The sequence below is a fragment of the Mastigoproctus giganteus genome, chromosome 3, assembly GCF_048544385.1.
Source record: "Mastigoproctus giganteus isolate SK-2022 chromosome 3, ASM4854438v1, whole genome shotgun sequence".
Taxonomy (NCBI): Eukaryota; Metazoa; Arthropoda; class Arachnida; order Uropygi; family Thelyphonidae; genus Mastigoproctus; species Mastigoproctus giganteus.
Genome location: NC_143577.1, coordinates 115,002,929 through 115,027,220, shown reverse-complemented (window position 1 = coordinate 115,027,220; position 24,292 = coordinate 115,002,929). Strand labels below are relative to the sequence as shown.

Here is a 24,292-nt window from a genome sequence, read left to right as displayed (position 1 = left end):
ATCAATGGGTGCTGCTCTTCGCGTACTAATGTTATTAGTGGAGTCCCAGAGGGTTCGGTGTTGGGTCCACTGTTGTTTTGTATATTTATCAATGATATTGATGAAGGTATATCAGGCTTAATGTCAAAGTTTGCAGATGATACAAAGGTTGGCAGGGTTGTTAATGACAGTAATGGCAGTGTGCTACTGCAACAGGATCTAGATAATTTGGGCAGATGGGCTAAGAAGTGGCAAATGAAGTTTAACCTTGACAAATGCAAAGTACTGCATATGGGTAGAAGTAACCCCAGAGAAACGTACCAACCTGGGAGTAATTGTGTAGTCAGATATGAAGTTTTCTGAGCAATGCAGACAGGCTGCCAGGGCAGGTCATGGGGTTTTGTCAATGATATATAGGAATTTTGCTAGCAGGGAAAAGGTGATTGTCCCTCTGTATAAGGCAATGGTCAGGCCAAGCCTTGAGTACTGCATACAGGTCTGGAGGCCTTATTTTAGGAAGGATGTAGATTTGCTTGAGTGTGTACAGAGAAGGGCAACAAGATTGGTGAGGGGAATGAAGGGATCCTGTTACCAAGAGAGGCTTAAGTTCTGCAAACCGCAATGGCTGGAGACTAGGCACCTGCACGGTGATCTGATTGAGGTGTATAAGGCCTTGAATGGGTTGAGCATGCTGAATTCTGATGGGATTCTTCCACTTGTTCAGATTATGAACCTCAGGGGGCATAAATTCAAATTAAGAAAGGACAGAGGTAGAATAGATGTGCGGAAATTGCCTTTAGTCAGCGGGTGGTTAACTGCTGGAAAAAACTTCCATCTGTCATTGTGGAAGTTGATAAGTTGAATAAATTTAAGGAGGAACTGGACAGGCATTTGGAGGGAATGGTGTGATTTTTTTTTTTGGCTGATGCTGCATAAGCTCATACACTTGCTTTCTTGTATCACATGCCACTACTACTGCCTGTGCAAATGACATTGCACTGCACTCTATTCCCTGCTGCTACAATCTTTCATAACAGATCACACAATCCATAGCAAACTCCAAATGGAAAGTGTGTGGTTTTACAATAGAAGCACAGGGCACAAAAATAACAGTGGTATATTTAAACAGAACTGAATGAATTTAACCTTAAAGCTGCATGGTTAGTAACTTCTTAATAAAAGTTTCTGATAATGGCAACAATCAATGATGTTTTTCAGTGGGAAAAAAATTATGATTTATCACAAATTTATCTTCTTAATATAGTAACCACATTTTGGATGAGAGGGTAATCTGTCCAGTAATGTTGGCAGTAGCAGGTAAGGAAACTTTTGAAAAGCTTAATTATTTTCCATTAAAAACCTCAAAGTAACAACAGACTGGTTCAGAAGGAAAGAAAATGGAAGGAAAATATAGATCAAATGCATGGAGAAGTTACTGACGTGCCATCACAATTAGCATTTACATCAATATATATATATCTTTTCTTTCTTTTCTTCAATACATCTTTTCTTTCATGTTAAATTAGTCAAGTAAACAATATTTTCTACAAGCAGGAATTTAATTTCAGCAATTATTTTCTGATAATGACTGAAATGTGAAAACATTTTACTTACATGTCTTCTAAATAAATCTGCATGGATCAGGAGACCTGCATCAGTGTTAGCTATATGTCGAATAACATCATCAATGCTCCATTCAGAAGGATTCTGACTTGGTTTTTCCAAAAGTGTAGTAGTTGAACTTGCTAATAAAAGATGGGTAAGATTTAAGTCAATAAAGAGATTATTACAGAGAAAAGTACACCAAACATTCAAAAATATTAAAATGAAATTATATAAACAGGAATTTTAGTATTCCTCTAGTGAAGTTTTTGGGATCTGCATTACTGATTATTTTTTAATGGGAGAAGTATATCTGGAAAAAATTCTCTATGGCTCCATCTTTGTGTAAAAAGCATACCTCATGCCCAAACTCTGGTGATATTTTAAGTTTTGGTTTCTCTTCAATTTGGCCTAATCTGCTACCATGAGATTTGGTCATAAGGTAGGTGGATTTTTGATTTGATTTAATTTAATTTTTTTTAGATAACAAGGCAGCTTTTAATGAAAACGCGATTCTTATTATCTGTTTGTGTCAGAACAAAGAATAAAATTTTAAAATGTATCATTTTTAATTATTCCTCAGAAGAATTTATTCAGTTGAGTCTTGAAATGTCACTGTGATATTAAGTACTTGTACTGTGGTGGTTATTTTGTTTTCTTGCAATTGTTTCAACAAATTTAGGTAACAATTGCACTCAGAATAATAATGTCTGTCCTTTTCAAAAATATCATTTGCTATGAATAAGCATATACCATTCCCATTTCAAATAAAAAGTGGTTTAGCTGAAATGGGAGGTGGGGGGGAGTAGCAGGGAAATGCCAGATGGATGCATAAAATGAAAGAGGATAAGATGGTGCAAAAAACATTTGTAGGCCAATATATATTAACTACTACATATAAAGTGGAAATTGTAGATGAAAGAGTGATACAAGGTACAAATGATTAACAATGGGGCCACAACACGAATGACTCCAAGTTTTTGCAAATTATTTCTAGCTAGTGGTAGCAAGGGTAGGGGGATCTAGTATTATTTTGACTATTTTGCCATGTTCCATTGGTGGGTTGGTTTGAACTAGTTGTTTGTCTGCAATTTATTGCTCTACATTTTTTGAAAATGGAAAAAGAAAAGGGTTGGTTTGCTACAAAAACATCTGAGCTACTATTACTGTTCTTAGATAGATTAGTATCAATAGTGGCAAATGATTTAAGAAAGCAAGCTGATATAGCATCAGCAAAAAAAAAAAAAAAAACGCCTAACCATCCCCTCCAACAGTTTGTCTAGTTCTTCCTTGAATTTATTCAGTCTGGCTCACACCTGGTGAGTAGGGCTTGGCACACCCAGGGTCCTCAGCTGGATATCATCATTCTTCACTTTCTTGGTGATTCCTTTCTAATTCTGACTCTCTCTCTCTCTCTTCCCCCCAAGGGTAACTCAGGAATTTTTTTTGGCTGGTGCAGCATAAGCCTCAGGCTGCCTTGCACCATATGGCTAATGCTAATACTATCCACTTCCACAACATCAGAAGGAAGCTTGTTCCAGCAATCAACCACCCATTTGCTAAATGCAAACTTCCACACATCTATTCTGCAATTATCCTTCCTCAATTTGAATTTATGCCCCCTCTGTCATAGTCTGAGCAAGAGGAAGAATCCCATCAGCATTGAGCTTGCTCAATCCATTCCAAGCCTTATCCATCTCAATGAGGTCGCCTTGCAGGTGCCTAGTCTCCAGATGCTGCAATTTGCAGTACAGTCAGTTCTGCTATAACATGCATTTTTGCAACACAAAATTGCTCCACTGCAACTGATATATTAGGGAACAAAGTATAACATGATTTTTGCTTTGGCTCATGTGCAATTTCGTCTGCGAGTAACACCAGGTGAATACAAAACCCGGCATCAAGCTGAACTTAGCAACTTACACAGTAAAACATACAAGTTTACGAAGATTAAAAAATGTCAAATGCGTGAGAGCTATATTTCCCATTTACTGTAGTTGTATTGGTCAGAGACACACTGTTGTCATTCGCTGTATTCACAAGATAACACGTGATATTATAGGCTGACACGTTTTCAGGAGTTCACATTTTTCTGTTTGAACAGAAATTTTGGGAGGCGGGGTAGCATGAGCGGAGGAGCATATTTCTGGAGGTCACTACCATAAAACAATAAAAATGATTAGATTTTCTGTTAATGCAATCTAATTATAAATGGGTAGTAAACTCAATCTTATTACATTTGTAATAATACCAATAGCTGGAATTCTGTCGGTTTTTATGTTATTATGGTGAAATGTGTTTCCCTTTCCATGAAATTTTTAATCATATAAAAAAACAAATAAATTTTCAGAATCTTCTCTTCATTCCAATTTTTTAAGCTTCGTAAGCTTGTTACTCCGTGTATCACTTGTGCAATTTATGCGTGCCATGTTTTCGTTATTGATTACTTATCTTTTTTTACTGTTTTAAATTTTACAATCCAAAAAAAAAAAAAAAAAAAAAATCACTGAACAGAAATATCAATTAGTATGTATATATTAACAGTGCTATATTTAGCGTAATATTTATTTATTAGAAATTTAAGATGTTTAAACTTGTTAGCAAATGGGTTTCTAACTTTTTTTTTTGAGTGCTCTGTCCCTATCCCTATTTTTTCCATAAGCCCTGTTGTTTTTAATAGGCGAAATACTATAACGCGGAGATTTTTAGGAACACATGTACCATATTATAGCAGAACTGACTGTACTGAAGCCTTTCTTGGTAAGAGCACCCTTTGTTCTCATAAATTTTGTTACCCATCTGTACCTGCTCCCAGCAGCTCTAGATCCTTCCTAAAATGAGGCCTCCAGACCTGTATGCTATATTCAAGATGTGGTCTGAGTATTGCTTTATACAATGGAATAATCACCTCCTTATACCTGCTATCAAAATACTTGTATATCATAAACAAAACCCCATGTGTGGTCTTGGCAGCCTGTTTGCAGTGCTCAGAGAATTTCATATCTGATGGTACAATTAACCCCAGGTCCAGATTGCTAATTTGGCATCATGAGGTAGATCATCTCTCCTATCAATGTGGCTTAGGATTCTGCAAAAGTGGACGTCAAATTCAGATTAAGAAGGGAATAAAGCATCTGCCGAATCTGGAAGAGGACTGGATGAGGATTATACCTTTATATAATAAAAGTCAGACTTTTATTATATAAGGTATTTGATATATAATCTCACTGCTGATAAAGCCCGACACTTAACGAATTGGTGTATATCACATTATTTTTTATTATTGCTAACTTTTATATGATCCAAGTTTAGTTCTAATGCATGCAACTCAGTTGTATGTATATGCTACTTTCTCATGGAATCTGGATGGATGTTATTTTAAGTAAAAGGACAGGTAGCACAGCTGACTCCCACGTGATTCTGACTTAGAGGCATTTGTGTGCACTGGCAAAACATTAGAATATTCTGCTTTAAGTGCTGCAAAAAGTTGCTGGTGGCGTGGTAGCCTTCTTCCAGGTAGAAGTCACAAGTTGGAAGATTGGCATACCAGAGAAAACCGTTGGCAGTCCAAAGTTATCATCATGGCTCAAAGTCTGATGTCAGACTTTGAGCCATGATGTGATTTTAATTTAAAAGAATACTACAAAGACAACTGATCATGTCGAAAAGAAAGAGATAGCTCATTTGCTTCAACATAAAGGCTTTGTACAGAATGCTCCCGTTGCAGTGCAGATGTCCTGGATCTAAACACTGGTGCACTATCTCTAACAGAAGCATAAACTTGGGAACCAATAATCAAATTTAGAACATACAAAAACTTGGTACAGTAGTAAGGTACAGCAGTACATGAAGCAGTACAGCTTATACATGAAGACACTCATTGGGTGCAGACTGCTGTACCCTAAGCTTAAACAATCCACAAAAGGGCACAAGAATGTTTAAATCCTGTAGCATACCTTTGTCCTTAACTGATGAAATGTTAGCTTCTTGTCAAAAGTAAGTCCTATAAATTGATTTCTGCTAACCAGAATGTAATCTTCATTCAGGGTCAGAATGAAGATTATAAACTTCACTTGCTTCAAAAGTGTACACAAATGGTCTTCCATGATGACAATCTGAACCCAGCCAATGTCCAAGATAATCAAGTGTTTCTTTTGCAGTTACCTTTTAATTAACTTCATATTACACAAATGACAAAATCTAGCAAAATCATCAACATGGACAGCACTGTTTACTGCTGCTGGAAGTTGTTCTGTAACAGATTGTTTTGATAGCAAAAAACATTACACTTAGTACAGATCCCATGGATCCGATAAAGGAGCTTCAAGTCGTCTGCATAACTGATAAATTCTGTTTACTGGTACAGGAATGGGTGGATGGCAGCCGTAAAGAGGAACACTGAAAGAACTCCGTCCTGGGGAACACCTACACAAACTTTCCTTGTGAATGATTTTTTATTCGCAGTTAAGTGAAAGACCCTGGTCGTAAGCAGCGACTTCAAGAATTTCAGTATATTGCCTTTGATCAGTATCCCTCCTGCAAAGTTGCAGGAGGGGCTGGATGTCTATGCTCTCGAATGCAGACTGGATATCCAGATAAACAATTGCCATCTTAGCCCTATCTTGTAGAGCCCCCAGAATAGTGCTGGTGGTTGGTAATGATGGACTTGCGTTTCAAGGCATAGCGAATTAGATGGTGACTCACATGCCAGAAATTGGTTGGTTAGGATGGAAAGAAGGCACTTCTCCATGACTTTTAGGAGACATGAGGCTTTCATTATTGCCCTGAATTGTGTAACGGAGGTTGCTCCTTGTGTTTTGGTGAATGGTAGGACAATATATTGGTACCAGGTTGTTGGGAAACTTTGCATTGTGAGGATTCCATTAAGGATTCCTAGGAGTACATCAATGATGAAAACATTAATGCTCTTAAAGTTGAATTGTGGGACCCCATCATATCTGGTGCAAGACGACGGTGAGATATCATTGATGGCCTGGATAAGCTCTCTTTTTGTAATGATGATGGAAGCAAGTGCATCTCACTGAAAACTGTTGTGAATGCTCTTAAGGTCTGATGCTGACTTTGGCTTAAATCTTATAATGTAGTCTAGCAATTTGATCAGATTAAGTTGTTGAGGGAATTCATCATACCTTACCTTAAATGGTGCCTAACAATTAACAAAATTAAATTATACGTGAAAATTGGAAGAATATTTTCCACAGGTTAACAAAAGAGGGAAAAAAAAAAAAAAAAAAAAAAAAAGGAAAGTGAAAAATCAATCACACCACATATTCCCAGGTGGTCACCCTTCCCATTACTAACCGTACCTAATGCTGCTTACATTCGGTGATTGCTCGAGAACTGCAGCATTTAGCCTAGTATAACTGATTGCTCAAAGAGCCTGTAATGTGTTTACTTATGGCAATGGTCGCATTTTTGTTGAGTTTTTTGTTAATCCATGAATGCAAGTTACTCCCATCTGAAAACTGCCTGGAGCATGCCTAAAGAAGTTTCACTTCAAAAAAGCATGTGTCACACGGAGGGTGGGCTTCAAGCATGTACAGGCAATCCCATATAACATGGTACTTGTACAACACAGTTTTGATAAATTGCGGCAATCCTTTTGCCTTATGTTTAATTACGGCTATTGATAAATTGCGACAATCCTTGCACATGGTTAGAGAATTATGGAAAACCTCACATAACACGGTATTTTTGAGCTTTTGTGGGAGGAAATCCTGCTAATACGTTGGATGTAATTTTTCAACATTTCCATTCTTTTTTGTGAATCCCCGTAGTTGACTTGTGCGTGTTTGAGACTATAAAAAATTGTGACTTTGAAGCATGCAATTTGGACCTTTTAAGGTTTTCATAAGGTTATTTTGGTTTTTATTTGATCATTTATAAATTTTTCAGGGTATGTGTTACTAAACTTTGTTCTTAAGAACTGTATTGGAATAATTTATTTGTTGTGGGTTAAATTCCAGCCCTAAATTATGCCTAAGGAAAGTAAAAAAGCACCACTCAAAAGAATCTATTTCTCTAGAATCAAAGGTACAAATTTTGGTTCATCTTAAAAGGGGGGAAATGTATCATACATTGAAAAAAGCTTAAATTTAAATGAAGCAACAATCCAGCCCATAAAGAAAAACGAACAGAGAACTAGAACTGCTGTTTCTGCAGGACTTTCATTTCCACAAATATGAAAGCTTGTCCTCGAGCACCAATAAATGAGAAAATGGAAAAAGCACCCAGTTTTGGATTGATGATAGCAGTAAAAAACGGATCCCATTACATGACAATGTAATTAAACAAAAGGCACTACAAATTTATAACCATTTAAAAGAAAATGGAGAATCTTTTCTTAACCAGGAGTTTTCAGCCAGTAAAGCTGGTCTGAATGATTTAAAAACTGCTTCTCATTACATAACATAAGAAATGAAGGGGAAAGTGCATCAGCTGATAATGAAGCTTCCAAGATGTATGCAGAGGAATTTCAAAAAATTATTGAAGAGCACAGGTACACACCACATAAAGTTTTCAATGCCGATGAGATAGGTCTTTGGCGTAAAAAAATGCCCAATGGAATGTTTATATTAGAACTTTGATCAAAAAAAGAGAGAGAAAATTGCACCAGGTTTTAAGGCATCAAAAGATTGCATAACATTACTTATGTGCAGTAACACATCAGGAGATTATATGATAAAACCTATGCTAGTTTATAGATCCTCCAATCCTTGTGCAATGAAAGGCATAAATAAAAATGCGTTACTGGTATATTGGAAAGCAAATAAAAATCTTGGGTAACTACCAATTTATTTAAAGAATGGTTTCTAAATTGTTTTGTGTCCAGCTGTGGAAAACTATTTAAAGCGGAAAAATCTAGATTTCAAAGTTTTATTACTATTGGATAATTTGCCAGGTCATCCAAAAGTTGAAGTAATGTTCCTATTACTTGTTGTTGTTTGGTTTTTAGGAGCATTAGCAACTAAGGCCATATTGCTCCGGGGATATGCGGTGGTCATTCCCTGACCTTTACACATCCTCTGTATTTGGTGGGCACGGGCTCGAACCATGGTCTAATCAAGAAGCGTGTGCTACGCACTGCTGCTCCTGCCCACCTGGCTATGGAGGTGCCGTTCCTATCACCTACTTTTTTTTAATTCAGCCATTAGATCAAAACATCATATCTATCTTTAAAACTAATTACATCAGAAAATCATTACAATGGATTCTGGAAAAATCTGATTCTGAATCTATTAAAGTGATGGAAGCATGGAAACAATTTTCAATTGTGGACTGTATCAGAATCATAGCTTTATCGCTCAAAGAAGTAAACCATAAACATTAAATGTGTGTTGGAAAAATGTATGGCTAGATATGGTTTGGTTGAACTGGTAGCAACTTTCACTACTGAAGACGTTCAAGAATTACTGGTAGAAAAAAAGGCAAGTGAAGTGGATTTGGTGGAAATGGCATCGGAGGTAAACCAAATCAATTCAGAGAATGATAGCATGGATGAAAATTCTGAAGTTCCAAATTTTACACTAAACAGCATATGGGAAGGAATAAACTTAGCCGAGGAATTAGAATCTCATTTTTTGAAGGCAGATCCTTCGAATGAAAAGAGCACAATGTTCAAAAGGGAACTTCAAAAATGCTTAGCTCCATACCATGAAATCTACAAACATCTATCAAGAAAAAGCAGACAAACTCAGATTACTGATATTGTAAAGAGAGCAGAGGATATACGAAATCTAGATGCTACACAAAGAAAGTTCAGAAGGTAAAGATATTCTGCAGCAGAGAAAATGTTCTCGTTTGATTGTGCTTAGCGGCAATGAAGAGGAAGAAAATGAAATGAATGTACATTATCTGATATACATGTGTTACAATTTGTAAGACTGTTCAGTTATCACCATTTTTAATAAAAATTAAGTTTTCGATAGTTAAAAAAAAAAAAAAATGTGCATTTTTGTTAGCTTTTGGAACATAAACCCCCTTTTTATACTGGTTCTTAGTCCGATATAACACAGTTTCGTACTACACAAGATTTTTTAGTAACCTAACTACCGTGTTATATGAGGGATTACCTGTATTTTTTCACAGTCCCCCATATTAATGCACTACTCCATAGGATATCACACATCAGGAGAGTTTGTTTCTACAGGATGGGATACACTTAAATAAAAAAGGGTGCCAAAATATTTGCTATTGAGGCAATGTTAGGTGGGTCTGAAAACTGCTAGCTTGGTTGGATTCACAGTTTGTTTGTTTTGTTTTGGTTTTTTAGGAGATGCGGTGGTCATTCCCTGACCTTTCCGCATCTTCTGTATTTGGTGGTGACGGGCTCGAACCCCGGTCTAACCAAGAAGCGTGTGCTACGCATTGCTGCTCCTTTCCACCTGGCTACGGAGGTGCCAGGATTCACAGAAGCCGCAGGCAGAGGTGAAAGTGATTCTTGCAATGATTCTATTGGTATGAGCTGGAAAGCAAGTTGCTTGGGATTTCAGGAAATGCTGGGAGTCATCATGAAACAATAAATACCTGGGCTGTGTTAGGGTAACTAAAAGTAAGAACAGGTGCATGTAAACTTGCAGAACACCAACTAGGAGTATAGTAAATCAATTTGATGAATTTAATGTGCTGGTCAATACATCAAAGGCGGATATTGGTGGGATATCAGAGATGTGGTGTCACACAGATATAAGGAATCCAGAATTGGAATTTGGGGAGTATAATGAGTACAGAAAGAGACAGGTAGGAAGAGAGGAGGGGTTATGCTGTTAGTTAAGAAACACAAAATCAAAGGAAGTGCATCCAGGTAACATAGATGGACAGTGCAATGATGAGTCAGTTTGGGGTGATATGATATAAGCACTGGGAAACCAAAAAAGAGGATAGGAGCTTGTAATAGGCCTAATGACTGTGATGAGTAAAATGAACAACTATACAGAGAAATAGAATGGGCCAGTAAATTACAATGTCTTATAATGGGAGATTTTAACTTCTCAGATATTTACTGGAACTTTTGGGATGGTCACTCGAACACTAGAAATACTTTTGTGGATTTATCGGATGATTGTTTTCTACAGCAGCAAGAAGCAACCAGAGGGAGTAATACTCTTGATCTGATTATTCATGCATTAAGAATTTACAGATGAAAGAACCACTAGGTGCCAGCGATCACAGTGTACCCTTCCCTTCACCCCCGACTACCATTAGGAGTAAAGGTAAGGATTTTTGCTTTTGCAAAGGTGACTACAGTGCTCTCAGAGAATTTGTAAACATTATACACTGGGACCAACTGATGATGTCACAACAGAAAATTCTAAATTGAAAGCATTCAATTATTTAATCTTGGACGCAACCAGGCTTTTCATACCAACTAATGAGACCTATGGCAGAGACGAAAAATGCATGGGATGCATTAGCATTAGTAGAGGCATACAATGCAAGAAAGCAAGCTTATTCAGCATTAGATAACCCCCCCCCATTTCACCCCTCCATTCATTCCAAATGCCTGTTCAGCTCAGCTTAAATTTATTTTGGCTATCAACTTCCACAACAAAAGATGGAAGTCTGTTTCCCCAATCAACCACCCGCTGGCTAAAGGCAAATTTCTGCACATCTATTCTACAACTGTCTATCCTCAATTTGAATATATGTCCCCTCAGGTTCTTAATCTGAGCAAGAGGAAGAATCCCATCAGCATTCAGCTTGCCCAACCCACCTCAATTACACACCTCAATCAGATCAAATGCAATTTACAGAACTTAAACCTATCTTGGTAAGAGCACAACTTTATTCCCCTCACCAATCTTGGTGCCCTTCTTTGTACCCATTCTAGCAACTCTACATCCTTCCTAAAATGAGGCCCTCCAGACTTGTAAATAGTACTCTAGGTGTGGCCTGACCATTTCCTTGTACACCGGGATAATCACCTCCCTGTCCCTATTCTACAACTGTCTTTCCTCAATTTGAATATATGTCCCCTCAGGTTCTTAATCTGAGCAAGAGGAAGAATCCCATCAGCATTCAGCTTGCCCAACCCACCTCAATTACACACCTCAATCAGATCAAATGCAATTTACAGAACTTAAACCTATCTTGGTAAGAGCACAACTTTATTCCCCTCACCAATCTTGGTGCCCTTCTTTGTACCCGTTCTAGCAACTCTACATCCTTCCTAAAATGAGGCCCTCCAGACTTGTAAATAGTACTCTAGGTGTGGCCTGACCATTTCCTTGTACACCGGGATAATCACCTCCCTGTCCCTACCAGCAAAATTCCTATATATCATTGACAAGACCCCATGACCTGTTCTGGCAGCCTGTCTGCACTGCTCAGCAAACTACATATTTGACTGCTTAATTAACTCCAGGTCTTTTTCACTTTCCACTTTCCCGAGTGTACACTGCTCAGAGAACTTCATATTCGACTGCACAATTAAGTCTTTTTCAATCTCCACTACTCTGATGTAGTACCACACAGTCGGTACATTTCTCTTGGGTTATTGCTAACCACATGCAGTACTTTGCATTTGTCAATGTTAAACTTCAGTTGCCACTTCTCAGCCCATTTGCCCAATTTATTTAGAACCAGTTGGACTGGCATACTGTCTTTACTGCAGTTAACAACCCTGCCAACCTTTGTATCATCTGCAAACTTGGACATCAATCCTGATATACCATCATCAATATCATTGATGAATACACAAAACAACGAGCCTAGTACCGAACCATGGGGAACTCCACTAATAACATTTGTCCACGAAGTGCAGTGTCCATTGATTACCACTCTCTATCGCCTCCCACTCAACTATCCTTTTATCCATTGTAGCAAGTTATCCTTAAAGCCATAACTCTCGAATTTGTAAAAACAGTCTTCCATGTGCAACAGCATCAAAAGCCTTCCTGAAATCCAAGTATATGATATCAAAATTATTTTTGACATTCAGTTCCTCTGTGACCACATCATAGTATCCAATCAAATTGCCCATACAAGACCTCCCTTTAACAAACCCATGCTGTGTCTTAACTATTACTGCAGTCTTGTCTAGATGATCCTGCAATGCTTCTTTAACCAGTGACTCCATTATTTTCCCCAGAACACAAGTTAAACTAACAGGTCTATAATTACTTGTGTCACCTTTTGAACCCCCTTTGTAAATTGATGATACATTTACACACCTCCAGTCAATGGGGACCTTCCCTAAGTCCAAGGAAGCTCTCATAATTATGGCTAAGGGTTTGCTTACTTCCTTTACTGCCTCCTTTAATATAACTGGATAGATCCCGTCCACCCCCAGGTACCTTCCTTATGTTTAACTTCAACAATTTCTCCCCCACTTTGTTCCCAGTTATTACAAAATCAGTTAGTTCCCTGTTAGAGTTTGATAAACTTCTGGCATTCCCCAGATTGAATAACTCCTTATGTGTGAATGCAGATGCAAAATACTCATTCAGTTTATCAGTTATCTGAGCACAATCATCAATAGTCAACCCATTTACGTTAAGTGGTCCGATCTGATTCATCCCTTTCCTTCTACAGTTTACATAAGTAAAAAACTCTTTGGTGTTTTTCTTTGCATCCTTTGCCAAAGATTTCTCATAATCTGCCATAAAGTGCCTAACCTCCTTTGTGACTTGATTACAGACAAGCTTATATCTGCTATCTGATAATTTATATGCAACCCATGAGTGTCATTAATTCATCTGACATCCATTTAGGCCTGAACCGTGAACAGAATTTCTCAGTTGGAATGAAAAGACTAGTAGCCTCCAAGATTAAGTCCCCGAAGGCTTCCCATTTAGAATTCAATGTTGGTACCATCATCAGTTGATCCCACTGTACAGAATTTAAAAACTGTTTGAGACCCCTGTAGTCACCGTTACGAAAGCAAAAGCCCTTCCCTTTAGCCTTATGGTAGTTACATCTTTAAGTAATTCCCATTAGATTGTGATCACTGTCACCCAGTGGTTCCTTTATCTGCAAATTCTTAATGCGTGCATAATCTCTGCTGATAAGAAGATCAAAGTATTACTCCCTTTGGTTTCCTCTCGAACATGCTGCTGTAGAAAACTTTCATCCAATACATTCAAAAAAATCTTGCGAGTGATCAATCCACAAGTTCCAGTCAATATCTGGAAAGTTAAAATCCTCCATTATAAGACATTCCGATTTACTGGCCCACTCTATTTTTCTGCACAATTGCTCATTATACTCTTCAGATTCATTAGACCTATAACACACACCTACACACACTTTTCCATTCCCAATGTTTATGTCATACCAAACAGATTCAACATTGCATTGTCCACCAACATCAAGTGGATGCACTTACTTAGATTTTACATGTTTCTTAACTAACAGTATGACCTCTCATTCCATTCTATCTCGTCTATCCCTTCTGTACACATTACACTCCCCAAATTCGAATTCTGCACTGCTTATATCTGTGTGAAACCACGTCTCTGATTTCCAACAATATCTGTCTTTATGTTTTAACTAGCACTCCAAGCTCATCAAATTAATTAACTGTATTCCTAGCATTGATGTAATACATGCCAGTATACATGCACTTGTTTCTACTCTTAGTTACCCTAACACAGCCCATATTTATTTGTTCCACTATGACTCCCAACAGTCCTGGAAATCTCCACTGCCTTGCTTTCCATGCTGCTGCTCATTCTAATAGAAGCAGTGCAAGAATCACTTTTGCCTCTGCCTGCTGCCACTGTTAACCTTTTAGTCTAGGTATCCACCCCCCCCCAAGCTAGCAGTTTTCCAACCCACCTAACACTGCCTCAATAGGATCAGCAAATATTCTTGCACCCTTTCTATTTAAGTGTACCCCATCCCTGTAGAAGCAGTCTCTCCTGTCAACAAGCACAGACCAAGCTGGAAAAAATTTTACCCCTGATATAAATATACATGCATATAAATTATCAGGCGACATGGAAGCCTATGAGAGATATAAGCTGGTCTGTAACCAAATTATAAAGCAGGTTAGGCAGGCAAAGGCGGATTACGATTGAACATCAAAGACTTCTTTACTTATACTGTAGTCTTATACAGTAGACCAGTGGTTTTCAACAGGGTGCCACAACAACATTCCATGGGCGCCATGTAATTTGGGTTTAAGTTACTTAAACTTATATATATTTATTTCATTATAAAAAGGTGTATGGTATCCATTGCACTGTACTTTTTAATTTTATGGTGATCTATAATTGATGTTTATTTAGTACCTCTACATAAAGAATAAAATTATTATATAAGTATATATAATTTGTATTATGAATTGTAATTTTGTTTATAATTACGTTCATCATTATTATAATAACTATCATATAACATATTTTTTAATATGAATTTTTAATATTATGTATATATATACAGAGAGAGAGAGAATCGGTTTATTAAAAGGTCGAAAACTACTGTGTTAGGTATTTCTTTGGCCTAGGGGCGCTGTGAAAAAATTACCGGGACACTAAGGGCGCCGTGAACCAAGAAAGTTAGGGAACCTCTGCAGTAGACTCTTGATTTTCCAGGATAGACAGTAAAAAAAAAATTCCTGGACAATCCAAAAATACAGCAAATCCCCAAGGTATGTAAGAGATACGTTCCAGGACTTATTATGTAAGTCGAGTTTTAACTTGGGAATATCTAATAAAATATTGCTACTATATCCCTGATATGCCAAAATTACAAAAACCATAATATCCCCAGAAGAATGAAGAAAAAATAGTTTTATATCTTTAATTAGTTGAATTAAAAACTTTATCTGGAAAGAGCGGTGAAGCAGACAGAGTGGCACATAAGAAAAAAAAACATAAAAGGAAGAAAAAATGCATGTTATTGTACTGTAAAAACTGATACATATTTTGTAGTCTTGTTTATTGTAGTTGACTTCACTGGTGCCGATAGCTTCACTGCTTCTGGTATTCTGTCTTTCTCCCTTACTGTCTTCACCGTTGCCACTGACAAATCTGAATTTCGTGCAATACTTGTTAATGTTTGGCCATTTTCATATATCCTTATTATTTTAATTTTCTGATCCAACTCGAACACGTTCCTTTTCTTCATAGATTTACTAGTACCGCTGTCACTTATTCTCTTAGTCAGCACAATGACAACAGTCAAAATTAAATTTTCTGGAAAGAACTTCACAGGGTTAAGGCAAAAACTCACTATTATCACTGCACCCAAGCTCCCATTTTACTAAACCACATTTCTGGAGGTCACTGCCATAAAACAATAAATGCAATTTGCACTTTACAGGTTATTGGGCTTTTCTGTTAGTGCAATTCATTATAAATGAGTGGTAAACTCTATCTTATTGCATTTGTGATAATACCGATAGCTGGAATTCTGGGGGTTTTTACGCTATTATGGTGAAATGTGTGTCTCCTTCACTGAAATCTTCAGTCACATAAAAAAAATAACGTAACATAAGTCCGAACCAACGTAAGTCATCGACTTACTTTATCGTAAAATGTTCATAAACCTACGTAAAAATTATGGCGATAGATAAAAAACAAAAAAACTTACCATGCACTACCCGCGTGGTAATGGTTCTTTAGAGATTTAACGGATGCACCGTTTTCTAACTTTTGAATAATTTCAAGTTTTTGTTCAACTGAAACCACAACTCTTGCGTTTGGTTCATTAGAGATTTAACAGATGCACCGTTTTCTAACTTTTGAATAATTTCAAGTTTTTGTTCAACTGAAAGCACAACTCTTGCGTTTGCCCACCATTTTCGCGATTTCTATAAAAAAAAAAAAAAAGTTACTATAAAAAAATTCCTACATCCCTGACATAAATAACGAAACAAAATTTATCCTTTTGCAGTGCGATGGAACACATCAATCGACGATGCACTAAAACAAACTAAACATTTGGTCTCTCTCTCTTTTTTTTTTTGAGTGATGGGCGTGAAGACAATACAAGGGTATTACACTTGTATTCCGAGGAAAATAATGGAGTCACTGTTTAAAGAAGCATTGCAGGATCATCTAGACAAGACTGCAGTAATAATTCGGACACAGCATGGGTTTGTTAGGGGGAAGTCTTGTCTGACAAATCTGATTGGATACTACGATGTGGTCACAAAGAAACTGGATGCAAAAAATAATTTTTATATCATATACTTGGATTTTAGGAAAGCTTTTGATACTGTTGCACATGGAAGACTACTGTACAAGTTGGAGCAGTATGGCATTAAAGGCAAACAGCTGCCCTGTACAGGGCAACTGCTTGCCTTTAATAAACGGATGGTCGAGTGGGAGAACACCACTAACAGCGTTTACTAATGCTGTTAATGGTGTTCTCCAGGGATCCATGTCAGGCCCGCTGCTGTTTTGTATATTTATCAATGATAATGATGAGGGTATATCAGGCTTAATGTTGAAGTTTGCAGATGATACAAAGATTGGCAGGGTTGTTAATGTTGGGCTTTGAAGTAGCAACTGAAATTTAACATTGACAAATGCGAAGTACTGCATATGGATAGAAGTAACCCCAGAGAAACGTATCAACCGTGTGATGTTATACTCAGGGTAGTGAAGAATGAAAGAGACCTGGGGGTAATTGTGCAGTTGGATAGGAAGTTTTCTGAGCAGCGCAGACAGGCTTCAAGAGTAGCTCTTAGGGTATTGTCAATGATATACAGGAATTTTTCTAGCAGGGAGGTGATTATTCCCGTGTATAAGGCAATGGTCAGGCCACACTTTGTACAGTGTACAGGTCTGGAAGCCTCATTTTAAGAAGGATGTTGAGTGCTAGAACAAGTACAGAAAAGGGCAACAAGACTGGTGAGGGGCACTAAGGGGGCTCTTATGAAGAGGCACCTGCGAGGTGATCTGATTGAGGTGTGTAAGGCCTTGAATGGATTGAGCAGGCTCAATGCTGATGGGATTCTCCCTGTTGTTATTTATTGTTTGTTTGTTATTTGGTTTTTTCTTATGAGCATTAGCAACTAAAGCAATATTGCTCCGGGATATGCGGTGGTCATTCCTTGACCTTTCCGCATCCTCCGTATTTGGTGGTGACGGGCTCGAACCCCGGTCTAATCAAGAAGCATGTACTACGCACTGCTGCTCCTTCCCACCTGGCTATGGAGGCACCTTTTCCCTCTTGCTCAGATTATAAACCTGAGGGGCAAAGTGAAATTGAGGAAAGACAGTTGTTGAATAGATGTGCAGAAATTTGCATTTTGCCAGCAGGTAGCTGATTTTTCTGGAACAAATTTCCGTCTGTCATTGTGGAAGTTGATAGCTTAAATAAATGCAAGGAAGTGGACAAATGTTTGGAGCGAATGGATGGGTGAAATGGCAAGTGGTTTTTTTTTTTGCCTGATGCTATATAAGCTTGCTTTCTTCCACCATATGCCTGTACTAATGCTAATATCTATTAAGATCTCATAAAAGAATAGTAGCAGGTAGTTGCATAATGAGATCATCAAGGTCTGCCAAGGAGGTCTTGATCCTAAGGTGGAAATTATACTGAACAAATTATTAGGAGAAATGCTATAAAGAGTGGTGAATGGCAATTGCCTCTATGGTGGTTATAACATGGATTACTTGGAAAGGGATATGGCTACCACTAGGATGGCAAGTCCACCATGATCAGGTACACCTCCATTCTTATTTTTAAGCATGCATTCTATTTCACAGACCCTCATATTAGTACCTGCACTACACCACAGGATATGTCTATTAGGATCTCATAAAAGAACAATAGCAGGAGTTGCATAATGATATCATCAAGCTCTGTTGGGGAGGTCTTGATCCTGAGGTGGCAGATACTCCGAACAAATTGTTAGGAGAAATGTTATAATGAGGTGAATGGCAACCACCTCTATGGTGTTTATAAGATGGATTAATTGGAAAGGGATATGGCCAACAACTCCACCATGAGAAGCTCCATCCACATTTTGTCTTTGCATAACATGATGACATTATGTAGAGTCCTTATTTGTCATTAGATATGTCTCCTGCAGATGATGGCACACTGGCTTGTGCCTATGAAGTTGGGTTTGATGGATTCTTTGGACAGTTTGCAAAGTGCTGAGAGGTTAGGTTTTTTAGCCTTGGATTTATCTTTTTTTCTTTTTTTTTTTTTTGGCAAAGTGTGGGCACTATCCTGTGTTCATTTCTTCATCTGAAAAAAGTTTCAAGGCTGAATCGTCTGATACCTCTATCTCAATATCCATGTATTCTTGGGTTACAGGGTTTTTTTTAGGAGGGTACAGATATAGGAGTGGCAGCTGAGTGGACCTTCTGTGCAGGTTTTTGTGAACTTAGCAAGTGGCATGCAATGGAAGTATATGACTTTTCTGGTGGGATAGTAATTTTCGTTTTGAGTTAAGACCACTTTTCTTGCCTCCTAGTATGATTCAGCTCTGCCTTAATGCTCTATTTCTTTCTCTTTCTTCTAATTCTGGCTTGCTGGAGAGTATGCGGGTGCTCTTTCTGGCAGTTAATACATATAGGTTTTTCAGGCAAAACTCACCATAATTTTGTGGTCCTTTGAGCCAGATGTAGCACACGTGCAAGGGCACCATGACAGACCATTTGCGAGTGTCCATATATTTGGTACCTAAGATTACAGGTTAGGTATGTATGGCCTTATTGGGCAGTGCAAGCACCCAGCTGTCACAGAGTTTGGAGAGGCTGGTGAGTTGAAGGTAAGGATATTTCTGGTACCGACTAGTTTCGGATCCCTGTGCACAAATATTCATTTAACAGCTGCTCCTTGTGATTTTAATTCAGAGCAAAGCTTCTAGACACATCAAGATGATTGTTCAGAGATCACACCACGAGATGAGATGGGTGTCTTATAGAGCATTATAGTAATTGATCCCCCCCCCACATAGAGGTGGCTTGGAGTAACTGTTATGAATGCTTTTCACATTACAATGAAGATATCCCTAGAACGCAGCCTTTTTACAGATTTTGGGGATCTTGCAATCCCTTCTGAACATTTCTGGATAAACAAGGGCAATATTTTCCCAATAAGCTTCTCAGAAGTAGGATGCATTATCAGGAACGTAGGTGGTGAACCTGATATGTCTTCTGTTCTGGGCTTTTTTTGTTGTGAAGCTAGTATGCTTGTTTCAGTCATTTACTGGTAGGGACCATTTGCAGTTCAGAAGAAAGATTCAGATTATCAGGATTCATGGAATTTATTTGATTCAGTATCTGGGCACCCCACCCACCACAGAGCCTAAGGGGATCTTACATGGCAAGCAATAAATGTGTTTGGGAGTGGAATGGCAGGGTTATCCAGGCACCATACCCACACTTCTATCAGAGGCAGAATACTGCCTCTTGACATGAGAGTATGGACATGTTATTGATAAGGTTGAATGTAGTGGGTGAACCCACTAGCTAACTGATTCTGAGCATGCCATCTGTCATGTTAAAGCAGGGCCAAAGTGGTATTTTGAACCCCTCCCCATCAACTGCCAGGATTCCCTTCCAGAATTTCCACAGGTTGCTGCGCATGATACACGTCATATTCCTGAAATCCTAGCCTGGAACTAGGTGGTGGGCACTGGATCCCAGTGATACTAATCTGGGGCCAGTAGCGTTACTCGTGGGAGGGGGTGACCCTCGCATAATGTACCAGTGTCCACGTTGAGGGGCCCTCATGTAATTCATGCCCCAATTACTTGAGGCTGTTCTAAAGACTAGGGAAAGTGCAACTCATTAAGTTAATTAGTGAACCTAATAAATTAGTTACTAAGTGTAGAAAGTAGAATCTTGCAAACTTTCACACTCCTCAAGGAGATCACCTGTGTTAGGGTATGAACACTTAGAAAGCTGGTTAGCTGCTTACCAATAACAAGCGCCCACAGTAAAAGCATATCAGACCTAGTCAACACTGGTAGTATTTAGCTGCCTGCTTACTGGAACAAATTTTAGTTTAAGCTTTCTGACACTAGTTATTAAATTTTAACCAAGGCACATTTATTCTTCAATTTAAAAAAGATTTACACATAAGATGTCCAATGCAGGACAAAAGGAACTAACTGGAACTGACATAAAAATACTAAATCATTGTAGAAAAAAAAGTTGGCAAGAAAATTTGTATAGTATTTATTTTATTATCTCTAAGAGCAAGTTATTTCTTCCAGTATAATTAGTGCTGCAAAATGTACCTAATAATGAAAACTGGGCCAACTGCCATTTGCACTCAGATAAAAAATAATAATAATAAAAAAAAAAAAAATAAAAAAAAATAATAATTTTTTAATAAGCAGTTTTAATCAACTTTTTTTATGCTTTCATGCAGACTGCAGTTAGAACTTATTTGGCATTATTTACTGCAGAAATTTTTATATATGTTATAATAGTGTTTAATTTTTATTAGAGGTAGCTTCTAGTTATGAAGTTATTAAAGCCTATGCTAAAAAAATCAGTTTTGTTACATCATTAACAATTTCACTATTTCATTCTCATATACTGAAAGAAAAAAAAAAAATGCTCTTCACACTCTTTTAATTTGCTCAATAGACTCGTCAAATCACTGCACACTTTAACAAGGCGCACTTCTGCCAAAAAAAAAAAAAAAAAAAAAACACTAGGTTTAATTCATCACTGGAATCAGAACTTAAAAGAACTGTATGCTTAGTTATATTTCTCTTAATTCCACATAATAACTGGCATATTTTTTGACTTATGGCTTTCTAATATATGTTAGCTTCCTGGTACTGAACAAGAGCTGGTCAACCTGCTTTCTACATGTCCATAATCAGTTCATAGGTTAACATGAATTTCCCCGCACCAGCAATAGGACTTGGTCAACATGCTTGTAATGTGTGGGAGGGGGGTGACTTACAAAACAGAATACAACTACTGTCAATTTAAAATTTATTTTTCCCAGATGCAATATACTGTGTGAAAGAGCTATTTGAATACATTTAGGCTTAACAAAGTTGGCCAGTGACAGGGGATAGAAAATTCTTTGTAACTATGGTATCTCTTAGCACTTGTGGTCATTAGAAAATAAGTAAAATAACCATAAAAGGCAAATGTAACTATAGATAACTGACCTTCAGTCTCTGCAGACAAGCTTGCACGAGGATGTTTCACAGGTCTTATGTGACCTACTGCATTTCGGACTCCACTATCTGAAGATTCTGAGGACCACCGTCGTTTAGGAACAGATGATGCTGCATTTGAACTTTCAGATGGCAAAAGGCTTTCATCTGTAAACAGAATTGTACTTACTCAGAAGGACTGGAGTGCTATTTATTTTGTGTATGTAATGGATTGCTATTTACTCTGTCTGAGAAGCAACAATTACACAAATATACATTTATGTATATATTAGTTAAGAAATATAATTAACAGAGTGAAGAGATATAGAAAGAGAGTAAAGGAATGAAGGAAAAAACAATGGCCATCTGTGAAAACTGCTGCAAGCAGTCAGAGTTCAGCTCTGTGTGCTGAACACAGCTGTAGGTAGACAGATAAAGGAATATCTGACTTTATCCAGTTCTCAAGGAAAAAGCTGCATGGTGGAATGGGAGCATGCTAGGGTGGAAGGGTTTTCTTTAGTGTTTTGGAGATCTTTGCATCATTTGCAAATCTTGGAGCAGTGCTTGGACCGGAATATCGAAAGGATGATTGAAAGTTTGATGGGCATTGTACAAAATTTCCCATCATAGCTAAAAAAAGAAATGGATGTCCACATAGGATGGTCTGGCATGGTTTTTGCAGTTTGAAAGCATACATCAGAGACAACTACAAGAGCAATAATGGTAGTTCATTGGCTTCAATGTACATGCTCTGACCAAGAGACATTCAAAATGCTCCAGTAGTGACACTGATAGCCTGGTGATGGCAGGGTCCAGCCGTCAAAGTACACTGTCTCTGGCTGAAGTGCATACCTGGGACACAATCTAGTTTGGATTGCAGAAGTCCATGGTAGATGCATAATAAGGTACACTGGTCTGCACCGCAACACGTACAGGAGAGAGAATGGAGAATATTTAAGCCTCTCGTGCACTTTGTGTCAAGTTGATGGATATGTTCCAGAAAGGTCAACTTTTTATCAAATATGAGTCCCAAAAATTTTGTGTTTGACACTACTGGAACAGCATTTTGTCCAAGCCTTAATTACACTTATGACAAAAATGTACACAAGTGATCTTTTGCGGCGACAACCTGAATCTATTAGCCAGTGTTCAAAAGTTCAGGCAATCAATGGCTTGTTGCAATCATCTTTCAATAACTTTCATATTGCATGACTGAGAAAATATGCTAAAATCATCAACATAGAGGGCACTATTTACAGTTGGAGGAAGCAATTCTGTAACTGAATTCACTTTGATGCTGAAAAGCGTAACACTAAAAACAGATCCTCTTGGCAAAAGGGATGAGAGAAGATGGATCCTACATGACCGCGGATATTATCACAAATGCAATAACTTCAAGTTCACTATCTGTTTATAATGAACTGCACTAAAACAGAAAAGCCCAATAAACTGGAAACTTTCTTTATTGTTTTATGGTAGTAACCTCCAGAAATGTGCTTTAGTAAAATGTGAGCATGTGAACTCACGTGAGGTGATTAGTGCGTTTCTGCTTTAACCCTGTAAAGTTCTTTAGAAAATTTCATTTTTACAGCTATCATGGTGCCGACTAAGGGAATGTGTGACAGTAGTACTAGTAAATTTACCAAGAAAAGGAAAGAGTTGGATCAAAAAATTAAAATAATATATGAAAATGGTCAAACATTAACAAGTATTGCATGGAATTTAGATCTGTCAACAGTGAACACAACAATAAAGAACAAAGACAGAATATGAGAAACGGTAAAGAGATTGGCACCAATGAAGTCAACTATAATAACCAAGGCTACGAAATACATAAGTTTTTACAGTACAATAACGTGTTTTTTCTTCATTTTATATTTTCTTTTCTTAAGTGCCACTCTGGCTACTTCACCGCTTCCCCAGATAAAGTTTTTAATTGAACTAATTAAAAATATTTTTTTCTATTTTTCTATATATATATAACTAATATAAAAAATATATAACTTTTTTCTTCATTCATCTGAGGATATATTACGTGGTTTTTGTAATTTTGGCATATCACAGATATAGTAGCAATATTTTATTAGTCATTCCCTCATCACATAAAACTCAACTTACATAAGAAGTCCTGGAACGTATCTCTTACGTATGTCAGGGACTTACTGTAATCCGACATTTTTGGCATCTGCTTTGCTGTATGCGATTTATTTTATATTTTATTAAGTAATTTTTTATGTAATAAAATAAAACGCATAAAACTACTAGAAAAGTAAAGGATCACTGTTTTTTTAAATTACCTATAGAAAGTCAGAAAATTATTTCATCATCTCATATAATTTAAATAAGGCCAAATAGCTAATGTTATTTGGAATTATTTAAATTACACGAAATTTGGTGATCTGTCATGCAGTTTCACATATTTATTTGGAAAACAGTACAGTATTTGAAATGTCTACTTAATGCAATAGTTTATTGCTCACAACAGCCAGATCCTGAACTGAAACCTGACAGCCAACTAAAACAAATACATGGGAGACAACAGGGCATTCATTTTAGCGAATAATACTTAATCATAAACTGACCCTCCTCAAAAACATTAAACAGTTGAGAACCAAAGAACTTTGACTTCACAATGACCAGAAAGCAATATATACATTT

The 24,292-nt window shown here is 37.4% G+C and overlaps 1 protein-coding gene across 3 annotated transcripts in view; it reads right to left on the bottom strand.

Moving 5' to 3' along the window:
• Window positions 1–24,292, bottom strand: part of Scm (Polycomb protein Scm) — a 427,976-nt gene that overhangs the window by 41,072 nt on the left and 362,612 nt on the right. For all 3 annotated transcript variants that reach the window (XM_090370651.1, XM_090370653.1, XM_090370652.1), the window contains 2 exons: window positions 21,647–21,802; window positions 1,594–1,724 (listed from right to left, as the gene is read on the bottom strand). In XM_090370651.1, the coding sequence (XP_090226777.1) occupies window positions 1,594–1,724; window positions 21,647–21,802 (287 nt within the window). The remainder of the gene's footprint in view (window positions 1–1,593; window positions 1,725–21,646; window positions 21,803–24,292) is intronic.